The sequence below is a fragment of the Simochromis diagramma genome, unplaced genomic scaffold (genome assembly GCF_900408965.1).
Source record: "Simochromis diagramma unplaced genomic scaffold, fSimDia1.1 OVJJ01000402.1, whole genome shotgun sequence".
Classification (NCBI taxonomy): Eukaryota; Metazoa; Chordata; class Actinopteri; order Cichliformes; family Cichlidae; genus Simochromis; species Simochromis diagramma.
The window spans coordinates 4,075,938-4,099,994 of NW_024386972.1; the positions used below are offsets into that span (position 1 = coordinate 4,075,938).

Genomic DNA, 24,057 nt, shown 5'->3' on the forward strand with positions numbered 1-24,057 from the left:
ACACGGTGGCAGGCCCACAAGGCCAAGATCTGCCAGAGAGGACCAGGAGGACGAGGGTTAGGAGTAAAAGAAACCATGGAAGCTTTGAATGGCTTCTACTTAATGCAAAGAGTGCATGGAGAGTTGAGGCTCTCTTTGTTTGTTTTTTTGGTAAAATAGGAACCAATACAAAGGATTAACAGCAGCTGACACTGCTTTCATTGTTTTCTCACTCAACTACAGTGCTGCACTTGAATATGATGTATACAACAGTATTTATTCAGTGATTAAAATCATCTCCAGGCTGACCTGCTGGCCTGCTTTACTTAAAATATACTGTAACTCATATAATCCATGCTAACTCCCGAAAAAGACTCTTATGTATAATATTAATGTTATGATACATTTTTGTGTTGTTATTGTGAACACCAGTGGAAATTCTAACTGCAAAAAACAAACAAACAACAAAACCCCCAAAACAAAACAAAAGTACCAATCTTAATCAAGGTTTTCAGCTCCATCATCAATTGAACCCTTAAAATGCGAATATTAATTTAAAAAAAATAGTTTTTTTTGTCTGAAATTGTCACTCGATGACACAAATTTGCCACTCTGTTGTTCAGCAGAAAAAAGATTTATTCACAGGTTTGTTCAAAGGTACAATGTAAACCACAACGCTGTAAAATAGTACATGAAAGGCAAATATCAACTTACTTGTGAAGCGAATTTGCTCTAAAAACACTTCCCCCCCCCAAAAAAAGAACTTTTTCATTTGTGATCACAAATTGTCTGATAAAGAAACGATTAAATCTTATGTCCAACAACTGTTCCCTATTGTTTGCAAATCTCCACACTGATCGTTGTATTGTACGAGGGTCTGCTGAGATTTATCTTCTGCTTAAAGCGCTGAAACTCAAGGGCTGCAGAGTTAAAGAGCTTTATAGAAAAGAGTGAGGTCATGCTGGACCTTTCATTTATAATAAGAATTAGTTAGCCACAAGCCAGTGCACATAAGTCAAAGGGAGCCGTGGGAGTACTGTAGGTGGGGGGTCCAGCAGGGTTGAGGCCATTGTGTATGTGTGTGTGTGCGTGTGTGTGTGTAGACACTGGTAACTATTGTCTAGCTGTCTCCCTAAACAATGACACTATCTTTTCTTCATTATTATTGCAGCAGCTACAGCTTCCTCATATGTTTAATAAAAGTAAATACTCTAATCTCTCCATTAGCTTCTGAAAAATATAATCACCACAAGATCTGTTTTTGCTTGCAGTTTTAATTTATTTTCTTCAGAAATAATAGCATACTGCAGTTCAATTCGGCTTCTTTTATGCTGGATGAAGTCACGGCTGTACTGTAGTCATCGACGGGCACTTTATATTTTAAATAACCAAGCAAGACTAGATAACTCAGTTTTATGAAAGCTGATTTTACTAAAAGTTTGGATGAAGGAGTCATTATATATTTTCCTCGTGTGACGCTGCTTCCAATCTGGGATGTTATTGGTATATTTCTGAATTAAAAAAAATGTGTCCAACTGAAACTGGAAATGAACATTATTGGGGTAGTAAATTTGCATGAAGTAAGTGTAACTACATCAAAAAAAAATAAACAAAACAAAATCACTAAACAAATCAAAAAAAAGGATTTGATTTTGTTTAGTCAATTCATCAATATTGGACCTAAAACTGATCAGGTCAATCAGATCAGTGAAACAATACTTTCAGCATAACCCTCATTGGAAACTTCAGCCTTCATTTCCTCTCCAAAAAGCGTCAATTTTGCCATAATTTTGCTAAGCGATTAGAATAAATGAATAAAAGAAGGACTTTAACATGCAAAACAGGAAAGGTTTACCCATTAAAAAACAGTTAATAAAGGTGTTTTAAAGGTATGTTTGCCAAGCTTCTGCGCTGATAACCGCCTGTGCCGAATCCTGCTTTTGTATATTCCAGGATGCAGTTGGCAGTGACTGCCAGAAGCTCTGTTACTGTTGCTTTATGTCCCCTTTAAAACCCTCTTTCAGTGAGGCACCAATTCGGAGAACTCTCTGTACAGCAATGATAGCCTCATTAGCTGCTTCCTAGCCTTTGTTGTTTTTGCAACAGAGATGTGTGTCCAGATTCTCATTAAAAGATGGCTTTCTTTATATTGTCTGTTTCCTCTGACAGTCCCCTTAGATTGAACGCCAACAAATCGAGCTATTTATTTTCCCCTGTCCTCTTTTTTTTTCTTTCTTTCGCTGCAAAAATCAATTCAAAGATTTTTTGGTTCGCTGTTACAAAAGCCTGTTGATTTCTGTCTTCATTTGAGAAGCAGCTCGAGCTGGGAATACTGTGTTATATTTCATAAACATAGCGGATTTCTTGTGAACATATTTGAACCCCCCAAAAAAGCAAACTTTGAAGTACACAGAGTGACTGAAAACATATATTATTATAGCAATAAAACCCGTGGGTTTTATCTGAACCCACAACCAGACACATTATGCACTAACAACTACTCAATTTCTTAAAACACAAAGGGAAAACCGGGGTGACCTTCTTGTTATTTGGCACAAGAACAAAGTCATTTGTGAATTACTCTTTTGCTTGCAAGAGTATTAAATTTACCATGACAGGGACACCTTCATGTTTGCTACAACAACAACCAAAAATCTTTGACCTCCATTTTCTAGGCTATATGCAGAATGGGGCAATTTATCACGAGCCAAAAAATCTCAGCACCCTAATTAATTACAACTAAGTAAAGAATGTTTGGAGAGCCAAATTGCTTTAATTCCCCGAACACCGGCTGAAAGTCATTCATTATCAAATGTGTGCTCAAAGGTTAGTTTGCTTTTCTGAAGATGAAATAAGCATTAATTTCGGAGCCCGCATTTTCCCCTGTGGGAAGACACGGGAGCGATTTGTCACGAGGCCACACATCACTGATGGCAGGTTCACTGTCTGATCATTGCTCGCTGCTCACTGGACAACGGCAGGTCTTGCCGCTTTCTGTGTAGTTCACCCTGAGAGCACTCGCTCAGCTAAAGTGTGGCTAGTTGTGTTTGCTGGATGAGGTTTTGTTTAATAGCAGGAAGGTATAAAAGGGGTGTACAGAAGCAGCTGCTTGAGTAGGAGAGGTGTCATTGACACAGGGGCTTTAAGCCATTGGAGGCCTCCATTAACAGGCCCAGCAGGGAATATGTTTAAAGAGTCTTCAGTATGCGGCCAATGAGCGGAGATGTGTAAAACTCCCACTGAACGCTCATGGGAATTTTAAGAGGGCTCTTAAGTCTGAAGCAGCATCAAGAAAACAGGTGGGCTCTGGCTAATTTCAGGAAATACAGAAACGCTCTATAGAAATAGTGGACAATTGGCCGTATCAAGACCATCTCTCCATTTATTTCTCAAAATACACACAAAAAAAGTTCCGAACTCCTCCCTCCGCTATTCACAAATTCACCCACGGCTCACACTATTTGAATTTTAAGCAGTTCGACTGAAAAAGAATAAGAAGCACTTGAGATGAAATCCATCTCTCGAAGGGAATTCATCAAAGAAATTACTTCCCATATCAACAATAGAAATTACCTCACAATATGCAATTGTCCTATCCACATATTCATGGAACCCTTTGGTGTTTTTATGGGGTAAGAGGGACTATTTAGCAGGTAATACAGCATTAATGTGGAGGAAAGGGAGAGAAAAAAAGTGTTTTAATGGAAGTGGCTTCTTGCCTCTGAATTTCGATGATGTGCACAATGCCCTTAAATCCCTTTCTTATTTGAGCCTGCTTTGCAGGTACTTTTGAGCCTTAATAGGATAAGCAGAGGACACAAAAGATTTCTATCTCTGAAGTCTTTCAGTTCACTGAGAATCCTGATCTCTGGCAATGAGCACTTCATGAATCATTCATTTTTAATAGATTATGCAAATTCCAGGACATAAAATCAACAGGATCAATAACTGCAGGCATTTTAATTGGTGTTCAAAAACACATTTTTAAGCACGAACATAATCTGCAGTTCTTTCCCGCGTAAAGACACAATTAATTTGAAATTGGATCTCAGCCTAAATACTGCAGATAATTTGCCACTTTTTGCAAGGCTTAAAATTCCTCTGGTGAGCTTATCGCTGGCAAGTAAACTGTAATACTCAGCCATTAGAGAGACCACACACCTGAATATCACCTATTATCCACACAGGCAGGCACTGGGGGGAAAACCAAGCAGAAGAGCCACTAACCAAATAGTAATTACCAAGTGGAAGTCAGAGCCATGTTTGTTCCATTAGTTTGACCTCTGTACACTTTATTCCTGAGATCTTCCAACATGGAAGGGCGCGGAAAAAACTTATTTACTAATACAAAATCAAGTCGAGTAAGGTGCTTTCCACACACACACACACACACACACACACACACACTGGAACACACAGCCATCCATACAATCCCATCTTTCTTCCTCTTAATGTCTCTTTGCACCTGTAAAGCAGTAAGGAGACCCTCTCTGCAGAGACCATCTAAAATATCCCAGGTGCCGCCTGTAGAGACAGGCCTGTTTCTATGGGGCCATCAGTGCACAAAGGACAAACACACACCTTTCTTCTCAGGAGGCCTGCCTTACAGGGGGAAATCTACCTCCCACATATTAATGAGAGAAGGGCCCTTTCTTTTCTCATAAGACTGCTTGGCTATCATTTGAGAAGGAGGGCTGCAGCAATTTTCAATCACCCTGTCCCCCCCCCCACGCAGAACTCGTTGCCTTTGATGGCTGCTGCATAATTATATGAATTTTAATAAAAGCTCTGTATATTAATCTCAGGCCCCCGACAGTCATCGTAAACTTTCAGTAAACTTAACCTTCTTCTTGGTAATAACACTGCAACAACAAAACAATATTTCAATTAACCAGACAGTCATTAACTGTGACAAGGAGAGGAGACAACTAGGAGGGAGAAGCAGAGAGAGCGAAAGAGAGAGAGGAGGGTGAAATAAATGATCGTAGTGTTAGAGTTAGGCGGCAGAAATGCCAGAGCGTATTTACCGAGGCACATTACTCGTGCTTTGAGACACACAAACTATCTCCTGGAGAACAAATTGCAGGAGCAACACAGCAGCAGCCAACAAGCAGTCAGTCCTGCATGGTGGCCTTTTTTTTTTCCTCCCAGAGACCTTGCTCTGATACACAGTCATAGTTCTGATGTGCTGGCACCCAAAGGTCCTTGTCCAGTAGTGACTGAACAGCTCCCCTCCCCTCCCAGTCTCTCTTATCGCCCTGCTTGCTCAGCAAAAAAAAAAAAAAGGAAAAAAAAAACCAAGACGGAAGACTGCTGCTAAGCTTTTTATCGCATTTTCAGCTCAGAGTGAAACGGTAAAAAAGTCTTCACACTTAACTTTTTGCTTTGCCTTTATTGTCACATATTTCATTTTGGTCTTTGTCAGTTGCACAGGCATGTTTAGCTCTGACTTTCTTGTCCTTTTACATTGTTCAAAACCCCTCAGCTGAAGCTGTGGCTCAGCAGCATAAAGGCGTACTGTATGGCACTTGATCTTACCTACAGGGTAGCTTTGCGACACGCTGGGGCCCAGGTCTGGGTTGGCGCTAGAGGATAAACTGGGTTTGCCTTCGTCCAGGCTGGAATTCAGGGCAGGAAGCGAGTACTCATTAGCCTGGGAAAAGGACAGTTGAATCATTACACAACCAAACAATACCTAGATGGAAATCCTCCTTTCTCCTCCTCCATTAAGCGTTCCACACAGGCCTGTGTGAGTATAAATTTGTATGAGAGCATTGTGTGTGTGTGTGTGTGTTCATGCTGCAGGGTGGCAGTTCAAGCATATCATGAATGTATTTTGGTATTGTCTGAGAGGAAGTGGGATTTTGAGATGAGTGAAAAGCCAAGGTGTCAGCTGGCCCTTTGTGCTTGACTGCAGTGCTACTCCTGATCAGCCAAGGGAGAAAGCAGTTCTGCTTTGTTACAGACACACCATGTGGCCTCGTTTAAGGAACACTATTCAGGTTTTTTTTTTTTTTTTTTTGAGTTTTTGTTGTTTTAATTTGGAGTCTAAACCACCTTTAAATTTCATTACCTCTTATCTCTGAATACAATCACTTGTACAGCTTGTGTGTTTTGCTATCATAAAACTGTTGAGGCTTTTCTTTTTGTTTGGGCTCAGATGTTGGCTTAAAGGGCCAGTTCACCCAAATCACGCACGATACAAACCCTTAATCCTTCTGATATTTTGAAATGTAAACACATCTGGAGCCACCCTTTTAATAGAGACTGATGGAGATGTAACTTTTTTTTAAAGGAAAAATTAGTTAAAACACTGAAGTTTGCCATTAAAGATTTTCATTATTATTGCTAATCTATCAAATATTTAAAAAAAAAAAATAGATTTCCTCATTTCTTTTTTCTTTTAAAAAATAATATTTTTTCAAAATAAACTTTCCTTTTAATTTTGAAAAAATAAAAATTAAAAAGACAAACAAAAACCCCCCACATGAAATAAAGTTTAAAATTGATAAAAATAGATTATTTAAATAAAAAAGTAAAGTAAAAGTAAAATATCATTATAAATAAGTGAGGATTTTTGATGTAGAAAATATTTATTAATCATGACTTTTGATCAAAAACTCATGGCAACACGTCTTTTCTTTACTGTGTATTATTATAGCACTGAATTATCTGCAGAACTGACATATTTTATAGAAGCATTTTTATTGTCAGCGACTGACACCAAAGCCTGTACAGGCACTGTGCTACACAAAAGCCTCCCATTCACCTTCATTGCACTGGGATGGAATCAAAAAACAAACGAACAAAAAAAATGAACTCTAACTTGTAATTTGGGTGACCTGACTTTTTAATTAAATAAAAAACTTTCTCAATGTAAAAAAATACTCTTCCAGCTTCCCCTTTCTTTGTCATGTTTCCCTTTGTAAATATGCTTAAAGACACTGATGGCAGATGTTAGCAGATTTTTTTTAATGAGATGAGACTTCCGGAGTCTGAGTGTTGACAATGTTTGTCCAAAGCGCAGTGTGCGAGGCTCAGTGGGCCGCGCTCCCACAGGAGGACGCCTGTGACCCCGCTCTTGTCTGCCACTATCACAGATAAACTCTAATTGTCTGCTACAACTGTTCACTGGCACAATGTCGGATGTTTTCCTCTATTCTCGCAGGCTTCAGACGCCAAACAGACGTTTTATCATGCAGATAAAGGGCAGGAGGGGGAAAACTGAAAAGATAGGTCTGAAAAGGATGACCAAATGGCTAGCAGAAGTGTGGGAGGGGTGAATCCATTGAGTTTTGCATCTCCAGAATGGCTTTTTAATGCCTCGCTACAGAACCCAGACACTGGCTAATAGGGACACATTTTCCAGAGGAAAAAAGAAAAAAAACCATGAGGCACCCATGAAAGGGAAAATACTCTGATTAATATTGCATTAAATTAAAGCTGATTTTTCTGGACTGTTCCTGGCCTCCTTTCTTTTTTCTTACTTACTCACCCCCTTTTCCTAGTCTAACCCTTTTCCCTCTGCCTTTTAATACTCTCCCTGACGCTCTTTGTGATTGCAAGTCATTTCCAATTCGTTTTGGTATTGATCTTCCAGTAGAAATCAGTTTTGTAATTAGCTGCAAATTAGGCCCTCTTCTGGAGGTGAGGCCTGTCCCACTGATTTATCACCTGCGTAATTCGCCCCGATTGGAGAGAAATTAAAATGAACTCAATTAGGTGACTGCTTTTGCTTTATGGGTCCGACTTGTAGTTCGGTGGGAGAAATTAATAGTCTCTTGTTGTTTAATAGTATAATGAAAGTAAATAAAGGTTATCCATTGTAATAAGCCCAGAGCTTTTAATAAGCGGTGGGTTCTGGCTGTCATTTTGGCGTGGGGGGTGGCTGTTTCCCAAATGCCTCTTAATTTTTCGAAATGAGGATGGATGGCCAGAGTGGCTTTAATATCAGGACCAGGAAAAAGGTGGAGGCTAGTGTTTCATACAACTATTTCATGGGCATGTGTTACAATAAAGGCAGCTTTTTGAGGCCGCGTCCATCGTTGCACATTAAGATATGTCATAGAATTGGAAAATAAACAACAAAGGCAAGAAACAACAGTTGAATAGTGTGGCAAAAATGAAGAAAAGAAAATCTAGGTATTGATTAATTTCTGTTGCTTTACTGTTATTCTCAATTACAGGGAGTACACAGAATGTGTTTTTCATCACCAAATCAATAGTATGTGGGAGTTTTCCTACTGATACCTCCAGTATTATACATGCTGGGGCTGTAATCCCAGGCTTTGCCATCTCAGACATTTATTTAATTAGCTTTTATTTCCAGGAAAGGGTTTGGGAATATATGTGACAGAGGTGCTTTTTCTGTGTTTGACTCAGTACTAGCATGCTCGGTTTTCAGTGCTGCAAGAAAGGAAAAGCAAAGATGGAGAGTTTCGGTGCCACTAACCTGTTCTAGTTTGACATGTTCCGTCGTAGAGAAGACGTCAGGGTACGAGGGGCGTTCAAAGACCCGGTCCAACGCTTCCAGCTGCTGCTGTGTGAAGGCATCTGCCCTCAGGTGTTTCCGTAAACTCTCCACACTACCCTGAGAATCACTGTTTGGGCCAGAACCATCTGAACCATCTACAAGAAGAAAGAGCAACATTCGAGACACTGACCCCGGGAAGCTGGCCTTTACTTCAAGCTATGCACTTTATATTCTTCTCATGTTTTTTTCCTGTACCTTCTCTGTGGGGGATCTGAGAAATGGAGTGCAGGTTTTTCTGTACCTTAATGGCTGTGGTGAGCCACTGGCTACATTACACAGGCTTTTCCCTGCACCCCTCCACAGTATTAACACCATCATGATCTGAAAGCCCTCTGGTAATTGATGGATTACCGTCACTTGCAAATATATACATGTTGTGGCAAGCATGTGTACTAATGAAAGCAGCAGCAAGCCCATTATAGTGCCTTTTCATTTCAGCCAGTGCATTTTTCTTCCTTCTTTCCTACCCCCCCCCACCCAAAACCCTACCGATGTTACTGAAATCAAGAGCAGCCTTTTTTTTTTTAAGCACAATTTCCCTTTCACAATTCAATACTGCTTCCATTCTCGGTGAGCGGGTGGTTCCATTTGAAAGCAGCAGCGGAGGACAAGGGGCTGAATAAAATTGTACATTCTTGTTCAATCATCCTGCTCTCCAAACACGGGAATTTTCTCCCGACTCCTGACCTGATTACTCGTCTGTTGGGAGAAGGATGCCTCTCCCGTTGTTACTTGTGTGCAACGCTTTCAAACCTTCACAGACCATCCTTCCATAGCGCCCTCTCTTTTTCTCTTCTCCAGCCCTTCTTAACCACCCCCCGCACACCCCCTCAGCCACCTCTCCAGGCTGCAGTGACAGTGTCTGTAGGTCTTCTTCCCCGGATCCCAGAAAGCTTCAGCTCCCTTACAAATCTGTCATTCTAAATTTGCGGCAGATTATGTTCTCCCCTCAGTGGGAGAGTGGTGATATATGATATGCAAGGCCGCTATTGATTGCCTGTTCTGGTGGCAAGAGGGAGCTGAAATGAACTTGAAATGAACATCATGCCTCAACTCATTGTGCGTATAATACTCTACTTAATCCCACATTTTTCTCTGCCATGGAATTCAATTGATCAATCATGTCTGTGTGATAGTACCATTTGGGAGGGTTATTGCCGTTCTATTCTGCTGCTTGACCTTTTTTCACCGGCTGAGGCCAGAGGATGAACCCGACTCTCCAAAGAGGAGCTGATGGAGCTATAAACAAGACCATAGGTAGGTGTGCATAAGCCAAAATTGTGCTGGCTGCAAAAATGTAAAGAAATAAAGCGTTTTGCTAACAATATCTTATTAGCAAAACTTTCAGTCTCCAAAATAAATGCATTAAGGTTTATTTAAAAGTGCTGCAGAGATCTGACAGGCTGTATTGTTTTGTGACGGAAATATTGCCATGAGTTTCTTAGTCAGTGTCACGTTTGCATAAAAAGGCTTTTATAGAGCTGCATTGTGAGGAACTCTTATATTTTTGCTATGCGGAAGATCTGATTTGGGAGATAAACGGTTTCACTGATGCATCATTTACCTTTCAAAGAGGTAATATGAGGTAATGTGTAGAGGGTGTCTGCAGAGGAAGGACAGCAGCATCATTCATTTCAGCAACTGCCCTAAAATGAATTTATTTGTGTAATTAATTAAGTGACAAAGCAGCCCAGTAATTATAATGGTGCTGTGACAAAGGAGGAAACTGGGTAATGTATTACATAGTGTGCAAAGGAAGAAGTTTGAGGTGATTGAATTTGCTCTTTGTTTCCAGGTTTGAAACTGTGAATGTTGACATGACCGCTCGATTTACATCAAGTTAGATGAGATAATCCATTCCAGCCCTAATTTGAGGTTTTAGCTTACAGGACATAGGTTAGCAGTAGAAAGTCTGTATATAAAAGATGGATGCAGCTCTGAAAAGTGAAGTCTAATACAGCTGAAAAAAGATTAAGTGCATTTAAAAAAAATGACCCTTTGGCTCCCTTGAGCAATGACCTCATTAAATACTTTCCTAATGAGTTTGTACTTTCAATTATTAGTGCAAAGTCCTATTTAATACAACGTGACATTCATTTTGTAAAGTATGGTCCCATAAAACAGGATGTATGAGCTTACAGTGTCCTTTGTTTCTTAGTCAGATCCACTCCTTGGTACCCATGTTTCATTTTAAAAATAAAAGATGCGATGGCCAAACCAGGAGTCAACAAACAAATATGTGATGTCATGCTCAGCACAATAGCATATGAAAATCCCCCCTTATTGCCCCTCATAGTGTCACTCTATACCAGCGGTCCCCAACCCCTGGGCCACGGACTGGTACCGGTCCGTGAGTCGTTTGGTACCGGGCCGCGAGAGTTGAGGCTCGGGTGTGAAATGTATGGTTTTCAGGGTTTTTATCGGTTTTTAGTGTTATTTTGTTCTTGTTTTTATCGTTAACTCGGTTTTCCTGGGTCTTTTCACGTGTGTTATGAATAAATCTTCTTTTTTTCGGTACCAGTACAAGTTTTATTTTGTTGTATTTATCCGCAACACCTTAAAGGCCGGTCCGTGAAAATATTGTCGGGCATAAACCGGTCCGTGGCGCAAAAAAGGTTGGGGACCGCTGCTCTATACCCCCCTAGAGGGGCCTATCCCCACTGGTTTAACATGTGCAATACCCAGCAAATACAAATATACAGCTCTACTACTTGGTAAAAAGTTCAATTTATTACTTTAAGAGCATAACACAATTCATACACAACAAAAACAAGGAAACACCTCCCCCCAAAAAACTGCTTTCTTGCCCCTGTAGTGGCACTTTGGCACATTCAGGTGGATAATCTCACCTGCTACAGCTGCACCAAGTCACTTTATCAAACCCAGTTGTCCTCTTTGCTACCAAAGCAAATAGAGTCATTAATTACTTTCCATCAGCGAGCCTGATCCACAACACCCTGATCAATACCCCCAACCATATTTGTCATTCACCAGTGTGGAATACACTTCCCACACACAAGACAAACCATCCTGGGTCAAGCTACACACTTTTCCTCCCACTCAGTCCAATCTGCCCTCCCTGCTACTGATTCTCTTCTGACAAATCAGCAGAGGTGGTGTTTTGGTGAAGAAGACGACTCTCTTAAGACCATTCAGGAAGCTATGTAATTATGATTCTTCAAGCATAGGTTTAAGTAGTTTGGAGAATGTTTCCCCCCAAAAAACACCAAAGCCCCAAAAGAACATATTGTTCTTAAGTGAATTATGACTCCTGTGCATTAGGATAAAAAAAGAGTACAATTATGTCATTATAAGTGCCAACAAAACGTCTTTAACACCAGACATTCCCGTTGCTGGTGAAAACTGGTTTTTTAAACCATGACTATGATTGTTCTCTCACCTTATTACCCCTGTTGCTATCATTAAAACCCATGACAAAGTTGCTTAACCACAGCAAGGTAGTTATTTAAGTCAAACCTAGAAAGGCCTAACTGGAAAAGCTCTGGAGTGTGAGGTTTTTTGCTTATATTTACTTTTTTTCCATACTTTTCCAGACATAAGATTGGAAAAAAAAATTGTATCTAAATTAATAATTTGATAATAATTTACATTTGACTGATTTCTACCTCATTAGTTTAACCTCTTAACGCCCAGTTTATCACATTTAATATGTGATTTTTTGTGTTTTTGAGACTTCCACATGATCAGTGTGATCCCACCCTCAACATAAAAAATTAAATAAATTGCACAATACATTTTTAAGCAATAAAGAAATAATAAACTGTCACAAACTAAACTCACAAATGCATATATATATATTTAAAAAAAAAAAAAAAGAATTTTCTGCTACTTATTTCATGGTTCGGGGTTTAAAGAGTTAATGTGTTAGCGAGCTGAAGTCGCTGTCAATTAAATTTGACCAAGCCTGATCTACACTATATATCTACTATATTTTAATTTAAAAATGTTAACTTTAACATTTTGCTTATATAGCCATACATATTGTTAAATAAAAATGCATCAGCTTGCATAAGTGCTTCAAAATCTCTTCCGAAAGTCCGAACCATCATCTGGACATTTCTAAATCTGCCCATTACGCTGCAGTGATAATAATCTCTGACCACAGTGGCTTTGTTGTTGCTTGTCTCGCTCTGTGGTCACTTATTGATCACCGCTGGCACTGAAGATATTCATCTTGACATCGGTCTGTATTAACACTCTGGTAACAAGGGAGTAGCCTCCATCAGATCAGATAACCAGCTTTATGAAGCAGCCTCCTCTCTGCAGGATTGGCACCCAGAGGTCATGACCCCTAGCAGGAGACTTAAGCCAATGCAACTCCGAGTCTGAAGTCGGTCTGAGTGACTGGCTTCTCCGTCACAGTTGTTATTTTTGATAACAATTATCGCAAATGAAGTGTAGACTGAGTATGAATAGCAGCTTTTCTTAGAAGAAGAGAGGGGCTTCAGAATAGAAGTTTAAGGTCTTTCGTTTAATGAAAATTGAGTTTTGAAGTTTGTGTTTGAGGCACCTTGAGGTCAGGAAAGACTCCCTTAGACGAATGAGCTTTGCCCCCTCCCAACTGTACTCCCACCCGGTCTGCTTCGTGTTTAAATAACATGTCAACATGCATACGAGTTTGTTCCCTCAACACATTCACGTATTTCACAATAATATACCTGTATAATTTCCCGCCTGATTCAATTCTTGGCTAAATGAAATCAAATTAAAACTCGTTTGCATCAAATTGGATGAACTCAGCTTCATTTTGGCTTGCTAATTGATTATTCTGATTATGTAAACATAGATGAAATACTGTCTTCTGGATGTAATATGTTTTTTCTGTGTTACTGTAGGAACAACAAATTGTGTAGATCAGCAGAAATTAAATTTTTGGTAATAAGAATTTGAGAACTTTAAACCCATTTTTTTTGCATTATTTCACATTTTATTAGCCAAACATTGCCTGATTGATTACTTGCAAAAAAAATGTGATTACTCCTGAGAATTTGGGTACGTCGAATATCACCTACTGGTGGCCATTAATTTGTTGTGATGTTGCCAAGCTTTTAAAGGCTTTATTAATCTAATTCGGAGGTTACACTTCGGTGCTGACATTTTGCTGCACTCCCAGTTCCTGTGTTGATTCTTCCTCTCTCCCAAAACAGATGCTGATACACAGAGCAGGGTGTGACGGCGGCCCGCTCCATCACTCATCTCCATCCACACGCCTCAGTTCAGTCCTCATGACGCTCAGAGATGAGAAATAATTAATTCAACAGCTACTGAAGCACAGAATCACATCCATTCTGACTGCCACTGGCTATTGTTGTTGGGTTTTGAAATATATGATGATCATCTTATCATGAAATTTCTCTCTTGGTATTTCTTTCATAAATCAAAAAAGAAAGCCAGACAAAAAGCAAGAAAAGCACACACAATGACTGAAATTAAGAATCATCTACCGGTCTGATTGTGCAATTGGCGAGTTGCTTTGAAAGGACATATGATACCACTTTAAAGGACCGGACACACTTCATGGACACGGCCTGTTATCAACACACCTCCGAGTTGTCTGCTTAAGTCAATTCAGCTCTTACACACATTCACTAATAACATGAAAAAAAAAAACGAACAAACTCAAAAACAACACCGAAAGCAAATTTGTGCTCAAATATTTCGACTGTTTTTACTTCACTCGGGGAGAAGCAGCTTCTCCTTTGTCTTTTCTGAAGCCCACAGTGTCAGAAGCAGTGGGGGGTTTTCGAGCAGGGATGCAGGGGTGAGGCGGGTGGTGGGGTACTTGGATGTTAATCTGTGAGGTAATAGCTTTTCTCTGCAGAATTGCGAATTCTAATATATGTCAATTTGTAAAACGTGCAGACAGCCGTGGTCACCAAAGACACCATCTCCTGGGGTCTCGCTCGTGCTCCCTCCCTCTCTCTCCCACACCCTGTCCGTCTGCAACAATGGCTGCCAAGTGTAACATGCTACTTTTAATTTGTAATAACACGTGACAATAGCAGATTAATGGCTCTTATGACACCTGTGTCCCTGAAGCTCCTCTTGCCGAGACCCAGTGTACATAACGTGTGTCACACTACATTATCTCTACATCCCGCCTGTAATGGGGGAACCTTTTTTAAGGGCACTGCTGACTTGGAAACTTAGGAGCTGTCTGCCGGCTTGGCAGAGAGCCACGGCTACTGCCTAAAACAAATACTCTGGGCTACACGGCCAATCCATTTCACCGGGGCTTGTGTTGCACACCGCCTCCCCTCCCTAACCCTTCCCCTCCTTTCCTTCTCTCTCATTTTTGTTCATGTTTTCAACCCTTGATAATGACTGCTTGTGCCATAATAATCATGAGGCTTACCAAGTTAAATAGGGCTCAGGCAAGCTACTGTGCTGTGAGGAAATTTAATCCCGGCATTAACCCAGTATACACTACTGCCTACTGAGTGAAGGAAGATATGTCTGAACAGCAAACAAGGCATTGCTGAAACACAGAGAGAAAATCTGCTTTGAACCCAAAACAACAATGAAGCGCTCCGATAACAGCAATATCTTTCTAACATCTCCGAACATCTTTGCTTTCATTGGTATATAATATGAATATGCAAATGCTACAACCACCGCTTAAATGTGATGTCAGTGGAGTCCACATCATGCATAAATGCTTTACTTTCAAAAATACACCCCTAAAATATTGCTACATGGCAATATCGGTCTCCTAAACCACAAGAGAGGACGGATTGGAGTTGCAGCTCAAATGTCAGAACATTATTCACACAGTGAATCACATTTACTCAGCGGCTCAAATTTATTACTAAAGCAAAAATCTTTGCATTCCTCATCATGCAGAGAACATGGCATAACTGTAGCGAGAGCCCTCGTGCAATGGACAGTTTAACCTACCTGCAGCAAAATCTTTTTGTTTGGTAAAGTGCACTTTAAGGGAAGACAGCAACAGGACAATTGTGTCTACAGGGTAGCATCGTATGTAATATACTATTCTTACAAACTGTGGCTTGAGGCAAGACATTGCTTTTGCAGCTGTGTGTGGCCAAAGGCCCAAGGTTTTATGTTTTGGAGAGATGAAGTATCCATGACCCTGTAGTTTCAGGTAGGCACCAGCTGGCTTTTGCGAGAGTATATAAGAACCAAAGCTCCACCATCTCTGTCAGTACGAGCCCTACTCTGACTTAAACACGCACGCACACAGGCACACGCATCCACGCACACACATGCAGCTTTCGTCTCTTTCTATGTAATGCTGGACGAGCACCTAAATCACAGAAATGGCAGCACATCAGGGGAATCATTTGAGACTGAATAGCCATAGAAACATGGTGCTGTCACCTGGAAGACCTCCACAAAACAGGCCAGTTCTCCTTCTCTCTCTCTCTCTCTCTCTCTCTCTCTCTCTCTCAGACACACACATACACACACACACACACACCTTATTCCTCTCCATGCCCTTTAATACCTCTTTGCCCTTCAGTAGCAATCTGCATAGAAATGTGTGCATTCTATCATTCAGTGACTAGACATTACACCCTGGCTAATATGAGAGGTCCTCGAACGACTGAAAATGAACCCTTGAAAATACCAGACGTTTGCATTATGCCACTGCGATTGCATCTCTTACAGGGAAAGACTTGATTATGTCATTTGCCATGTCCACGTCATGCTGGTTTTTATATCTTTGCCAGGAAATCTACCTCTGACAGGTCATTAGTCATCCCTCCCTCCCTGCACGCACATAAAACATCAATTCCACTCAATATCCCGCAAACCCCTGTGCTTCTCAACAAACGCCAGAACAAAGAAGACGCTATGTAAACTGCTGCCGCGCTCTGATTAGCTCTCATTCCAGAGCACTGCAGAAATAAGGCACTCATTCCCCACCCTGTTTGAGATAACTGCCCCTTTTCAGCAGCGACATCATCCCTCCATACCCATACACGCCTTGTAACACGAGTGCATCTGTTTAGCTATTCTCATCAGCTTCTTATGTAGTGACATTAAGGAAGCCTATTGCTTACAGAACCAATAATCTGTATCGCCTCAGGCCCCCTTACATCCACTAACCTACGACTTCAGCTGCAAAACTAGAGCCACTTTTGCTCTAAAAAAAAAACAAAAAAACCACAAGCCCTCCACAGAGCTATAGCCGCTTTCTTGACTGACCTGGGTGGTTGGCTACATCATCTTGACATGTAATTATCTAAAGCCCTTTAATCACTTCCATAAAGATTAATTGCAGGAGACAACAGCGGAGGTCGTGTCTTCAAATCAAAAGACTCCTTGGCAGGTTGACACAGCAGTGTAACAGAGTTCAGACTTAGGTGTTTTATAAGGGTCATCTACTGGAACTGAAGCAGGTTTGAATGCTGTAATTGCATGTTCAGCACAGAGGGTTTTATAGTACAAAGCTGTAACCTCGTTTTTAAAAAGACTTTTTTTCCCTCCTGATCTTATGTGTTCATTTTTTCTTAAAAGTAAAAATCTCACTTACCTTCATCTCTTTTCCTCTTTTCACCATTGGATCGTGGAATACCCAGAATTCCATTGATGGAATAGGATCCCGCAGGGTCGTTGGAGGCGCTAGTTACAGGTGGAGAGGCTGTGCTTGGTACTGAGAAAAAGACAGGAAAAAAAATCAGCAACTCCTATTTGATATACACACACACATATATATATATATAGCACACATGGGAGCTGTAATATTACCAATTGTGTGGCCTGGTGTCGACAGAGATGTCCCATCAGGAGATGGATGGAAAGGCTGCTGGACTTTTGTTCGGATGATCCTGAGCAACACCAGAAAAGCACATGTCACCTCACATATATGACACTTATCTATGCATAGAAATCAGTCATAGCAGTTACTGTGAATAAGCTATCAAATGTAACTCATACACAAAAGGGGATCTGGTCAGTGGTTCTACCTTAAAGGTGAGACTGAAGAAAAGTCTTCATTGCACTTTTGGTCTGAGTGATCTTGCAAACAAAGCATGAAATCACATCAATTCACCTCAATGATCAGCTTCACTGACTCTACCTGGCCCACACTAATCAGCACGCTCTCTCTCTCTCTGTCTCTCTCTCTCTCTCCCCCACTGTGAAGGGGGTTTCACTGGGCCGATCACAGCCCTATAGCAGCTCGCTTTGCCTCCCAGATCAAACATCTCCGCAGAACCACCAGCCCCCATGTGCCAGTGCGGATGAGGTTGTATTGATCGGGGCTTGGGGAGAAAAAGTTGGGGATTAGTCACACGGGCAAACAGATGCAAATAGAAAGCTATAAATTATATGTGACAGGAAAGCAATAGTTCCTTATTGCCTTGCACAAGCTTACGCCAGCATTAGATTCCTTTAATCTGAATGGCAACTGGGGAGAGAGGGAGCTGTCACAATAATTTGTAAACTTTAAAACTATTCATCACGTATGCCACGAGAGCCATTTAAAAGTACTAAAAAAAAGAAGGCGGTGTGAGGACCGTAGAGCCTTTTGGATGGTGTTCTTATCGCTCATTTGTGACTATGTAGATTGGAACTCTGAATCAAAAATAGTATGGTTTTTATTTTGGTCATCCGATATCAATGTTATGTAGGTGCCAGAAGCCTTCAGAAAAATTAATCCCACACTGTCACGAATTAAAAACAAAAACAAAAACCAAGAAAACTCCCCTCGAAGGCAAAGCGACCTAACAACAAGCCTTTGCAGAAAGCGCATATTGATGTTTTAATTTTTTTCACTTCTCCCCATAACAGTTATTCGACCCCTTGACTTGTGTGTGCTACATAAATTCAAAGACTTTATTTGGTATCCATGTTCTTGATATTGAATAAGCAATTTGGGAGAATGAATTAATGACCTGGCTGTTGCTGAAAATCCCCTGAAGAGATATTAAAATTGCTTTACTCCTGAATCAATAATATTGAACGCCATTGAAGACCTTTTTTTTTTATGTCTAGCACCCAAGGTAGCGTTACTTGTTGGTTGTGGTGGCCCTGACGAACAGTACAACACTATCTCTGTAGCATTTAATAATGCATGCACAGGGGAGAGGTGTTTAAATCAAGCATCCCCTTTGTCACAAGTCCTGAGGTCAAACTGTCTGCCACAGAAACCCACAACTGGCCCCACTCACTCACAACCATCCAGCTGGAAAAGACTCTGGCTATGGCCTTGTTTTTTCTTTTTTCTACATAACTACTTAACTGGGAAAACCCCTTTTTCAAGTACAAACATTTCTTGAAATGGATTAAGCTATTATTATAGTGACTTTTAAGAACTGCTGCATCTAAGTTTGCAACTGACCAAACCACTGAGAATGTTTTCATTGTTAAAATTTCATTGTTATGTTAAAATATTTAGCCGTAGCTAAATCAAAGCAAATGCTCATAGAGTTTCATTTATATGTGTTTTTGGAGCAAGACACTGAACTCTTACATGAGTTCTACTGAAAAATATATTCAGCATTAAGCCATAATAGAAATTCAAAGTAGCTCTCATATTTGGCTGATAGAATTACACCGCTTTGTGTTCGCATTTTAATTTCCCACATAAACAAAGACACATAAGTCCCCCCCCGCCCCTCACACACACAGCTTCCTTCCAAAATAGAAAGCTTTAATTGGAATTGAAAAACTTTATAGGGCTCTTTTAATGATATTAATGTACATTTTGAATTTATCACATACATGTGTCTGAGCCTCCTTAAATGGGGCTTTTTAAGCAGCCACGAAGCATGAAATGAATTTTCTTCAGCCTTTTCTCTATTTAAAAGATGTCTTGTGTGGAGCTGTCCATGCTCTCCCATCAGCTCATTAAAATGTAATGCTGATGCTGGCTCTATGGAACAGTGCCTCTTAACCAAAGTTCATCACCAGGGATCTCTGGTGGTGGTGGTGGTGGGAGGGGGACAGGGTAAGGAAGGGTGAGGTGGTAGTGAGATTGTCCTGGGTCTTGCTGTGACTGCCGTTTTCAAAATACAGGCTATAACTATATGCTGTTAAAAAAATACTTTGAAGAGATGAAAGCAATTATAGGGACAATTGTGAATGAACTGAAAATTTGATAAAAAGATGTTTATATATATATATATATATATATATATATATATATATATATATATATATACGAAATAATATCTTGCTGAAAAACCCGCGTTGCTTTCTCTGTGCAGTAGCTCCAGCACATTAGATGTGCTAAAGAAAATTGGCCTTCTTTATAGCGCCACGGGATCTGGTCACCGAATATTGATCGGTTTTCATCTCGACAGATTCACTCAGTCCTGGATGTACTGCTGATTGTTGAGGGAGTTTGGCCTGAAAGATTGAATTGCACCTCTGAGACCGCAGGCAGCCTCGGCGTGCCGGGCAGCAAGAAGTTGGTCAAACAATATTCTGCAGTGGGTGGCGCGTTTAGCCCAGACATACAGTGATAAATGATTTTCAATTTGCGCCCTGCCGGCCCTCTTCATTAAAGTGTTTACATCCGGCAGCCCGTCGTTTACCTAAACTACATTCACAAAGGAAAAAAAAAAAATCCAAATTGTGTATTTATTTTGAAGTCACTCTATAATTTCCATTTCCCCCTACCTGTTAATGGATGAGACGCTGGGAACAGTGTCATTGTCGCAGATGCCCTCTGCCAGAAGTCTGTCTCTGATCTCCCAGGCAAACATGGTTGGGTTTTGTCTCTTGTAGTCTGCTATTTTTTCCACAACCTTTGGCGTGGCTACTTTGGGTTTAGACCCACCAATTACCCCTGGTTTGATGCTGCCAGTCTCGTAGTATCTGCAAAACAAAAACCTGCAATAATTAAATCAATACGAGCAATAAACGGACTGTTAACCTTAAGAGTGGGCAAATCCAGTTATGTTTTGTTTAACACGAAAGTGTGAAACATTTAACTTCTTTAAAAAAGAAAAAAGAAAAAACCCCAATCAGTTTTAATCGTTACCTTTAAATAAAAATAAAATAATAATTACTAGCAGGAAACCGCACGCTGTGCAAACATATAGTTCTGTTGTCAAATCCTTTTAGTGGACACTAAACTAACAAGTCATCTGACCCCTCCCAAACTAACAGACTGCTAATTATAACGGTTACTCAAAGGCAGTTTTCATTTATATTTCAAGATTATTAAAAGCAGAGCTGAGTTTAGTAGGCTATGTTCAATTCTCTCTTCCCACATTATTTTACATCTGCGTTACTTACTCTCCTGCTAGGAAAACCTGCCTGGCTGAATGCAGGGCTGAGAGTTTTCACCTACCTGCCCAGGATCTTGCTGACGCAGCCGTGGCTGACCCGCAGCTGCCTGGAGATGTCGCAGGGCCGGACGCCCTGGTGGGCCAGCTCCACTATCCGCTGTCTCACCACGTCCGGGAGGGGTCTGCCGTTCACAAACACCCCGCCGAGCTGGTTCACACCTCCGTGCCCTACGTGGGATACAACAGCAACACCACAAACAGACGTAACATTACATAAGGTCGTAATAGACAGGAAGGTCCAGGCAGGTAAGTATTTAAAAAAAATTATATCAGGCAGAAAAAAATCACGGAGCAAAGGCGTGTGTAATATAAGTGAGTATGCTGACCTACATGCATTTATTATTATCGAGAACCCTCTAATGGTGTAATTTAAAATATATATTTTTTTTTCATTAAAAAAGTATGTAGCTTCTATTTTAATTTTATGAATTTACAATACCATATTTCTCTTTGTTTCTCAAACATCTTCACCAAAGCGAATAAATAATAATATGTTTTCAGAATAATCGCAAAAATTGTATGATTGTTTCAGCTGCTGGAGATTTAAAAGTGGACATAGTGACAGCAGCGCAAAGCAATATGTAAGATATTAAATATTTATTTAATTTGGTCACATATTTTCACAAAATAAAAACTGACTAAAATAATTTTTTGTAATTATTATTTTGATGAATGTTGCTTGATGTATTTTTTTTTATATGTATATATATTTTGCTCAAATTAAGTTACAAAAATCAATCTCAAACATTAACCTTTTAAAACAAACATCGTGAATTAAAATACTTTCAATAAATAAATAAATATCGATGTGACACTCACCTACTCAACCACAAAATTATTTAGAATATGCATGTGTTTATTTCTAATATTTTAAATATTATTGTAAATAATCTCTCTTATTGTGACATCTTCCTCCTTAAATTGGACCTGTAAGCCTCCTCCACAACGGAAATGCATGTCCCGAAATTAATTTAAAAAATAATATAAATATATTTTTGACACTCCATGAAAGTTTCACACAGTCGAAACAAAGACTTGATATTTTCTTAGCACCTCACGGCTCCTGTTGGCTATTAAGTTACGAGCTCCTTCATTCCCTTCATGCAAATTTAAATAATTGAACAAGCCTTGATTACTCATATTACATATTATTTTAGTAAACGGAGAGATTATCAATAATTCACACACATTCGCCAAATTACGAGTAAAGCACACTGTGCGTTGACTACAAAGTGCTGCACACAAAGCTTGTTGTTAGCTGGATAATTTGAGTAATAGATGTGTAATGTGTCCTGACTTATTAGGCCTTCACGCGCGCGCGCGCTGCGCGGGAAGCTACGTGGGGATGCACGTGTAAATTACAAAGTACCTGCCAACGCATGTTCTTTGTTTACTAGTGGTTAAAAAGTTGAATTTGTGCACATTGCTGCTGTGAGCGGAGCAGCTTGGCTGTGACAATTTCAGAACATTTCGCGAGGTTCAAATTCGCGCACACGAAAGATATAAGGTCTGAAATTCGTATTAAATATAATATTTATTCCACTGCCAGTCTTATGATTCCTTTTGAGGCTCTGTTCGTCCGTTTATCACATGGTAATTTTGTCTTTTTAAATGCACGAAGATGCCGGTTACGTCCCAAATTGCTATACAGGCTGCTGCGAGCCGCCTTTGTGCCGTGCAGAAATATTATATATTCCCGTTATTATTTTATCCGCATGCATGCAAAAGCTGCAGTGGCAAAGAAACTCGGGTTGTGCTACTTACGGTGCATCGCTGTAAAGGGGTCTGCTTTGCAGTGAATATCCATTGGATAGCAAAGGAAAGACAGATAATCAACTGAAGTCGCCGTTTCGCCTTCCTATCAAGAATGAAAATGTGAAGAAGAAAAAAAGGTGATTCTACTCGATGGAGGGACTAAGTTTGCCCCTCCACCCCCGCTTCAGCAACCGATCTAATGGCAACTTCTTCCCCCTCAAAGTTGCCCTTCTTTTCTTTAACAGTCCCGTCCTGCAGCGGAGGTCTGGCAGGTGCAAAGCATGACCGAAGGATTGTTTCAGAAACACGACCTGTGCTCAGTTTATCGGTATTTTTTCAAAGCCTGGAGTGACCAGAGGTAATTCTCACAGCATGCCAGCGAGCAAACTGGGTCTCTTTTACAGAAACGAAACGTTCAGGTTCCAGTGTGCAGGGCCCGGTATCTCCTTTAGTCCTGGTGGCTTTGATTCACACGTCAAAACGGCGAAGGGAACCTGCGCGTACGCACACACACACAAGCACACACACGTCGGGGTTTCTCTTTCGCGCTGGATGCGTTAGGCTGGATCTTTGGGTTGGAAATGAAGCCTCTCTCTGTGTCTGTGGTTCTAAAAGCTGCAACCCTCCCCTCCCTCCCTCCCCCTCTCCTCTGCAGACCCCCCTTTTGCTTATATGGATGACTTGTCAGACAAAGGCAATAGATGCCAACACTTTGTGATTCGCCAACGCAAAAAACCGGGGGTCCAAATGAGGAGGTCTCTGGGTCTGTCACACCGGCAGGAAGGGGAGGGAGATAAATAAGGAGTTCCGAGTTACAAATATCAGACTTTATTAGACATTATAACGGCAGTGAATTATATGATCGCATATTGGAAGTTTTAAATCAATGAATTAGAGCTATACATATATATATATATATATTTTAAATGTGTGTTTTCGTCTGATTTTTTTCCTCCCTAAAATAAACGGACTACCAAGCGTATTTCTGGGAATATACCGGACATCCATCCATTCTTCAAAGCTATGAAGTAGCTCTCCTATTTATTAAGCTTTTTTTTTCTTTTCTTTAAAAAAATATTAATATTATAATATTATTGATCTTGCCGCCAGCCCTGGGCCCACTTTAGGCCCATTTTGTTTTTGCCTTTATCCTATTTCTCCCTTTAATCCGATGTAGGAAATGTTGAAACTGGCTATGTAAATGCACATGTATTCACTTTACTACATTCTGCTGATTGTGATGATGATTGCGGTGGTTCAAACTGAACCGGGGTGATGGTTGGAGGTGAAAGTTGCTACGCACGCAGCAGTGCCGCCTAGCTTCTGTAGATGGCGCTGTATAGTTTCTCAAATTTAAAGGTGGCTGTCAAAGTGGTCCAAAAAAAAAAAAAAAAAAAAGTTAAACTTGGGGTGCACTTGAGTGCTTGCAACCTGAGGAGTGAAAAACAGTATTCGAGTAAAAATATCTGTCAGTTGTAGACTTGTAGACTCCTGCAAAGGGTT

At 40.4% G+C, this 24,057-nt stretch overlaps 1 protein-coding gene across 2 annotated transcripts in view; it reads right to left on the reverse strand.

Annotated features, from left to right (window-relative positions):
- Positions 1-23,596, reverse strand: part of pax2b (paired box 2b) — a 30,417-nt gene extending 6,821 nt beyond the window's left edge. Inside the window, exons 1-7 of one of the 2 annotated variants that reach the window (XM_040039236.1) lie at positions 22,564-23,596; positions 20,802-20,967; positions 20,126-20,323; positions 17,249-17,328; positions 17,034-17,153; positions 8,432-8,607; positions 5,518-5,632 (exon numbers count right to left, since the gene is read on the reverse strand). In XM_040039236.1, coding sequence (XP_039895170.1) covers positions 5,518-5,632; positions 8,432-8,607; positions 17,034-17,153; positions 17,249-17,328; positions 20,126-20,323; positions 20,802-20,967; positions 22,564-22,606 — 898 coding nt within the window. In that variant the 5' untranslated portion in view covers positions 22,607-23,596. The remainder of the gene's footprint in view (positions 1-5,517; positions 5,633-8,431; positions 8,608-17,033; positions 17,154-17,248; positions 17,329-20,125; positions 20,324-20,801; positions 20,968-22,563) is intronic. The other variant, XM_040039237.1, reaches the window with a different exon arrangement.
- Positions 23,597-24,057: the final 461 nt, after the last annotated feature.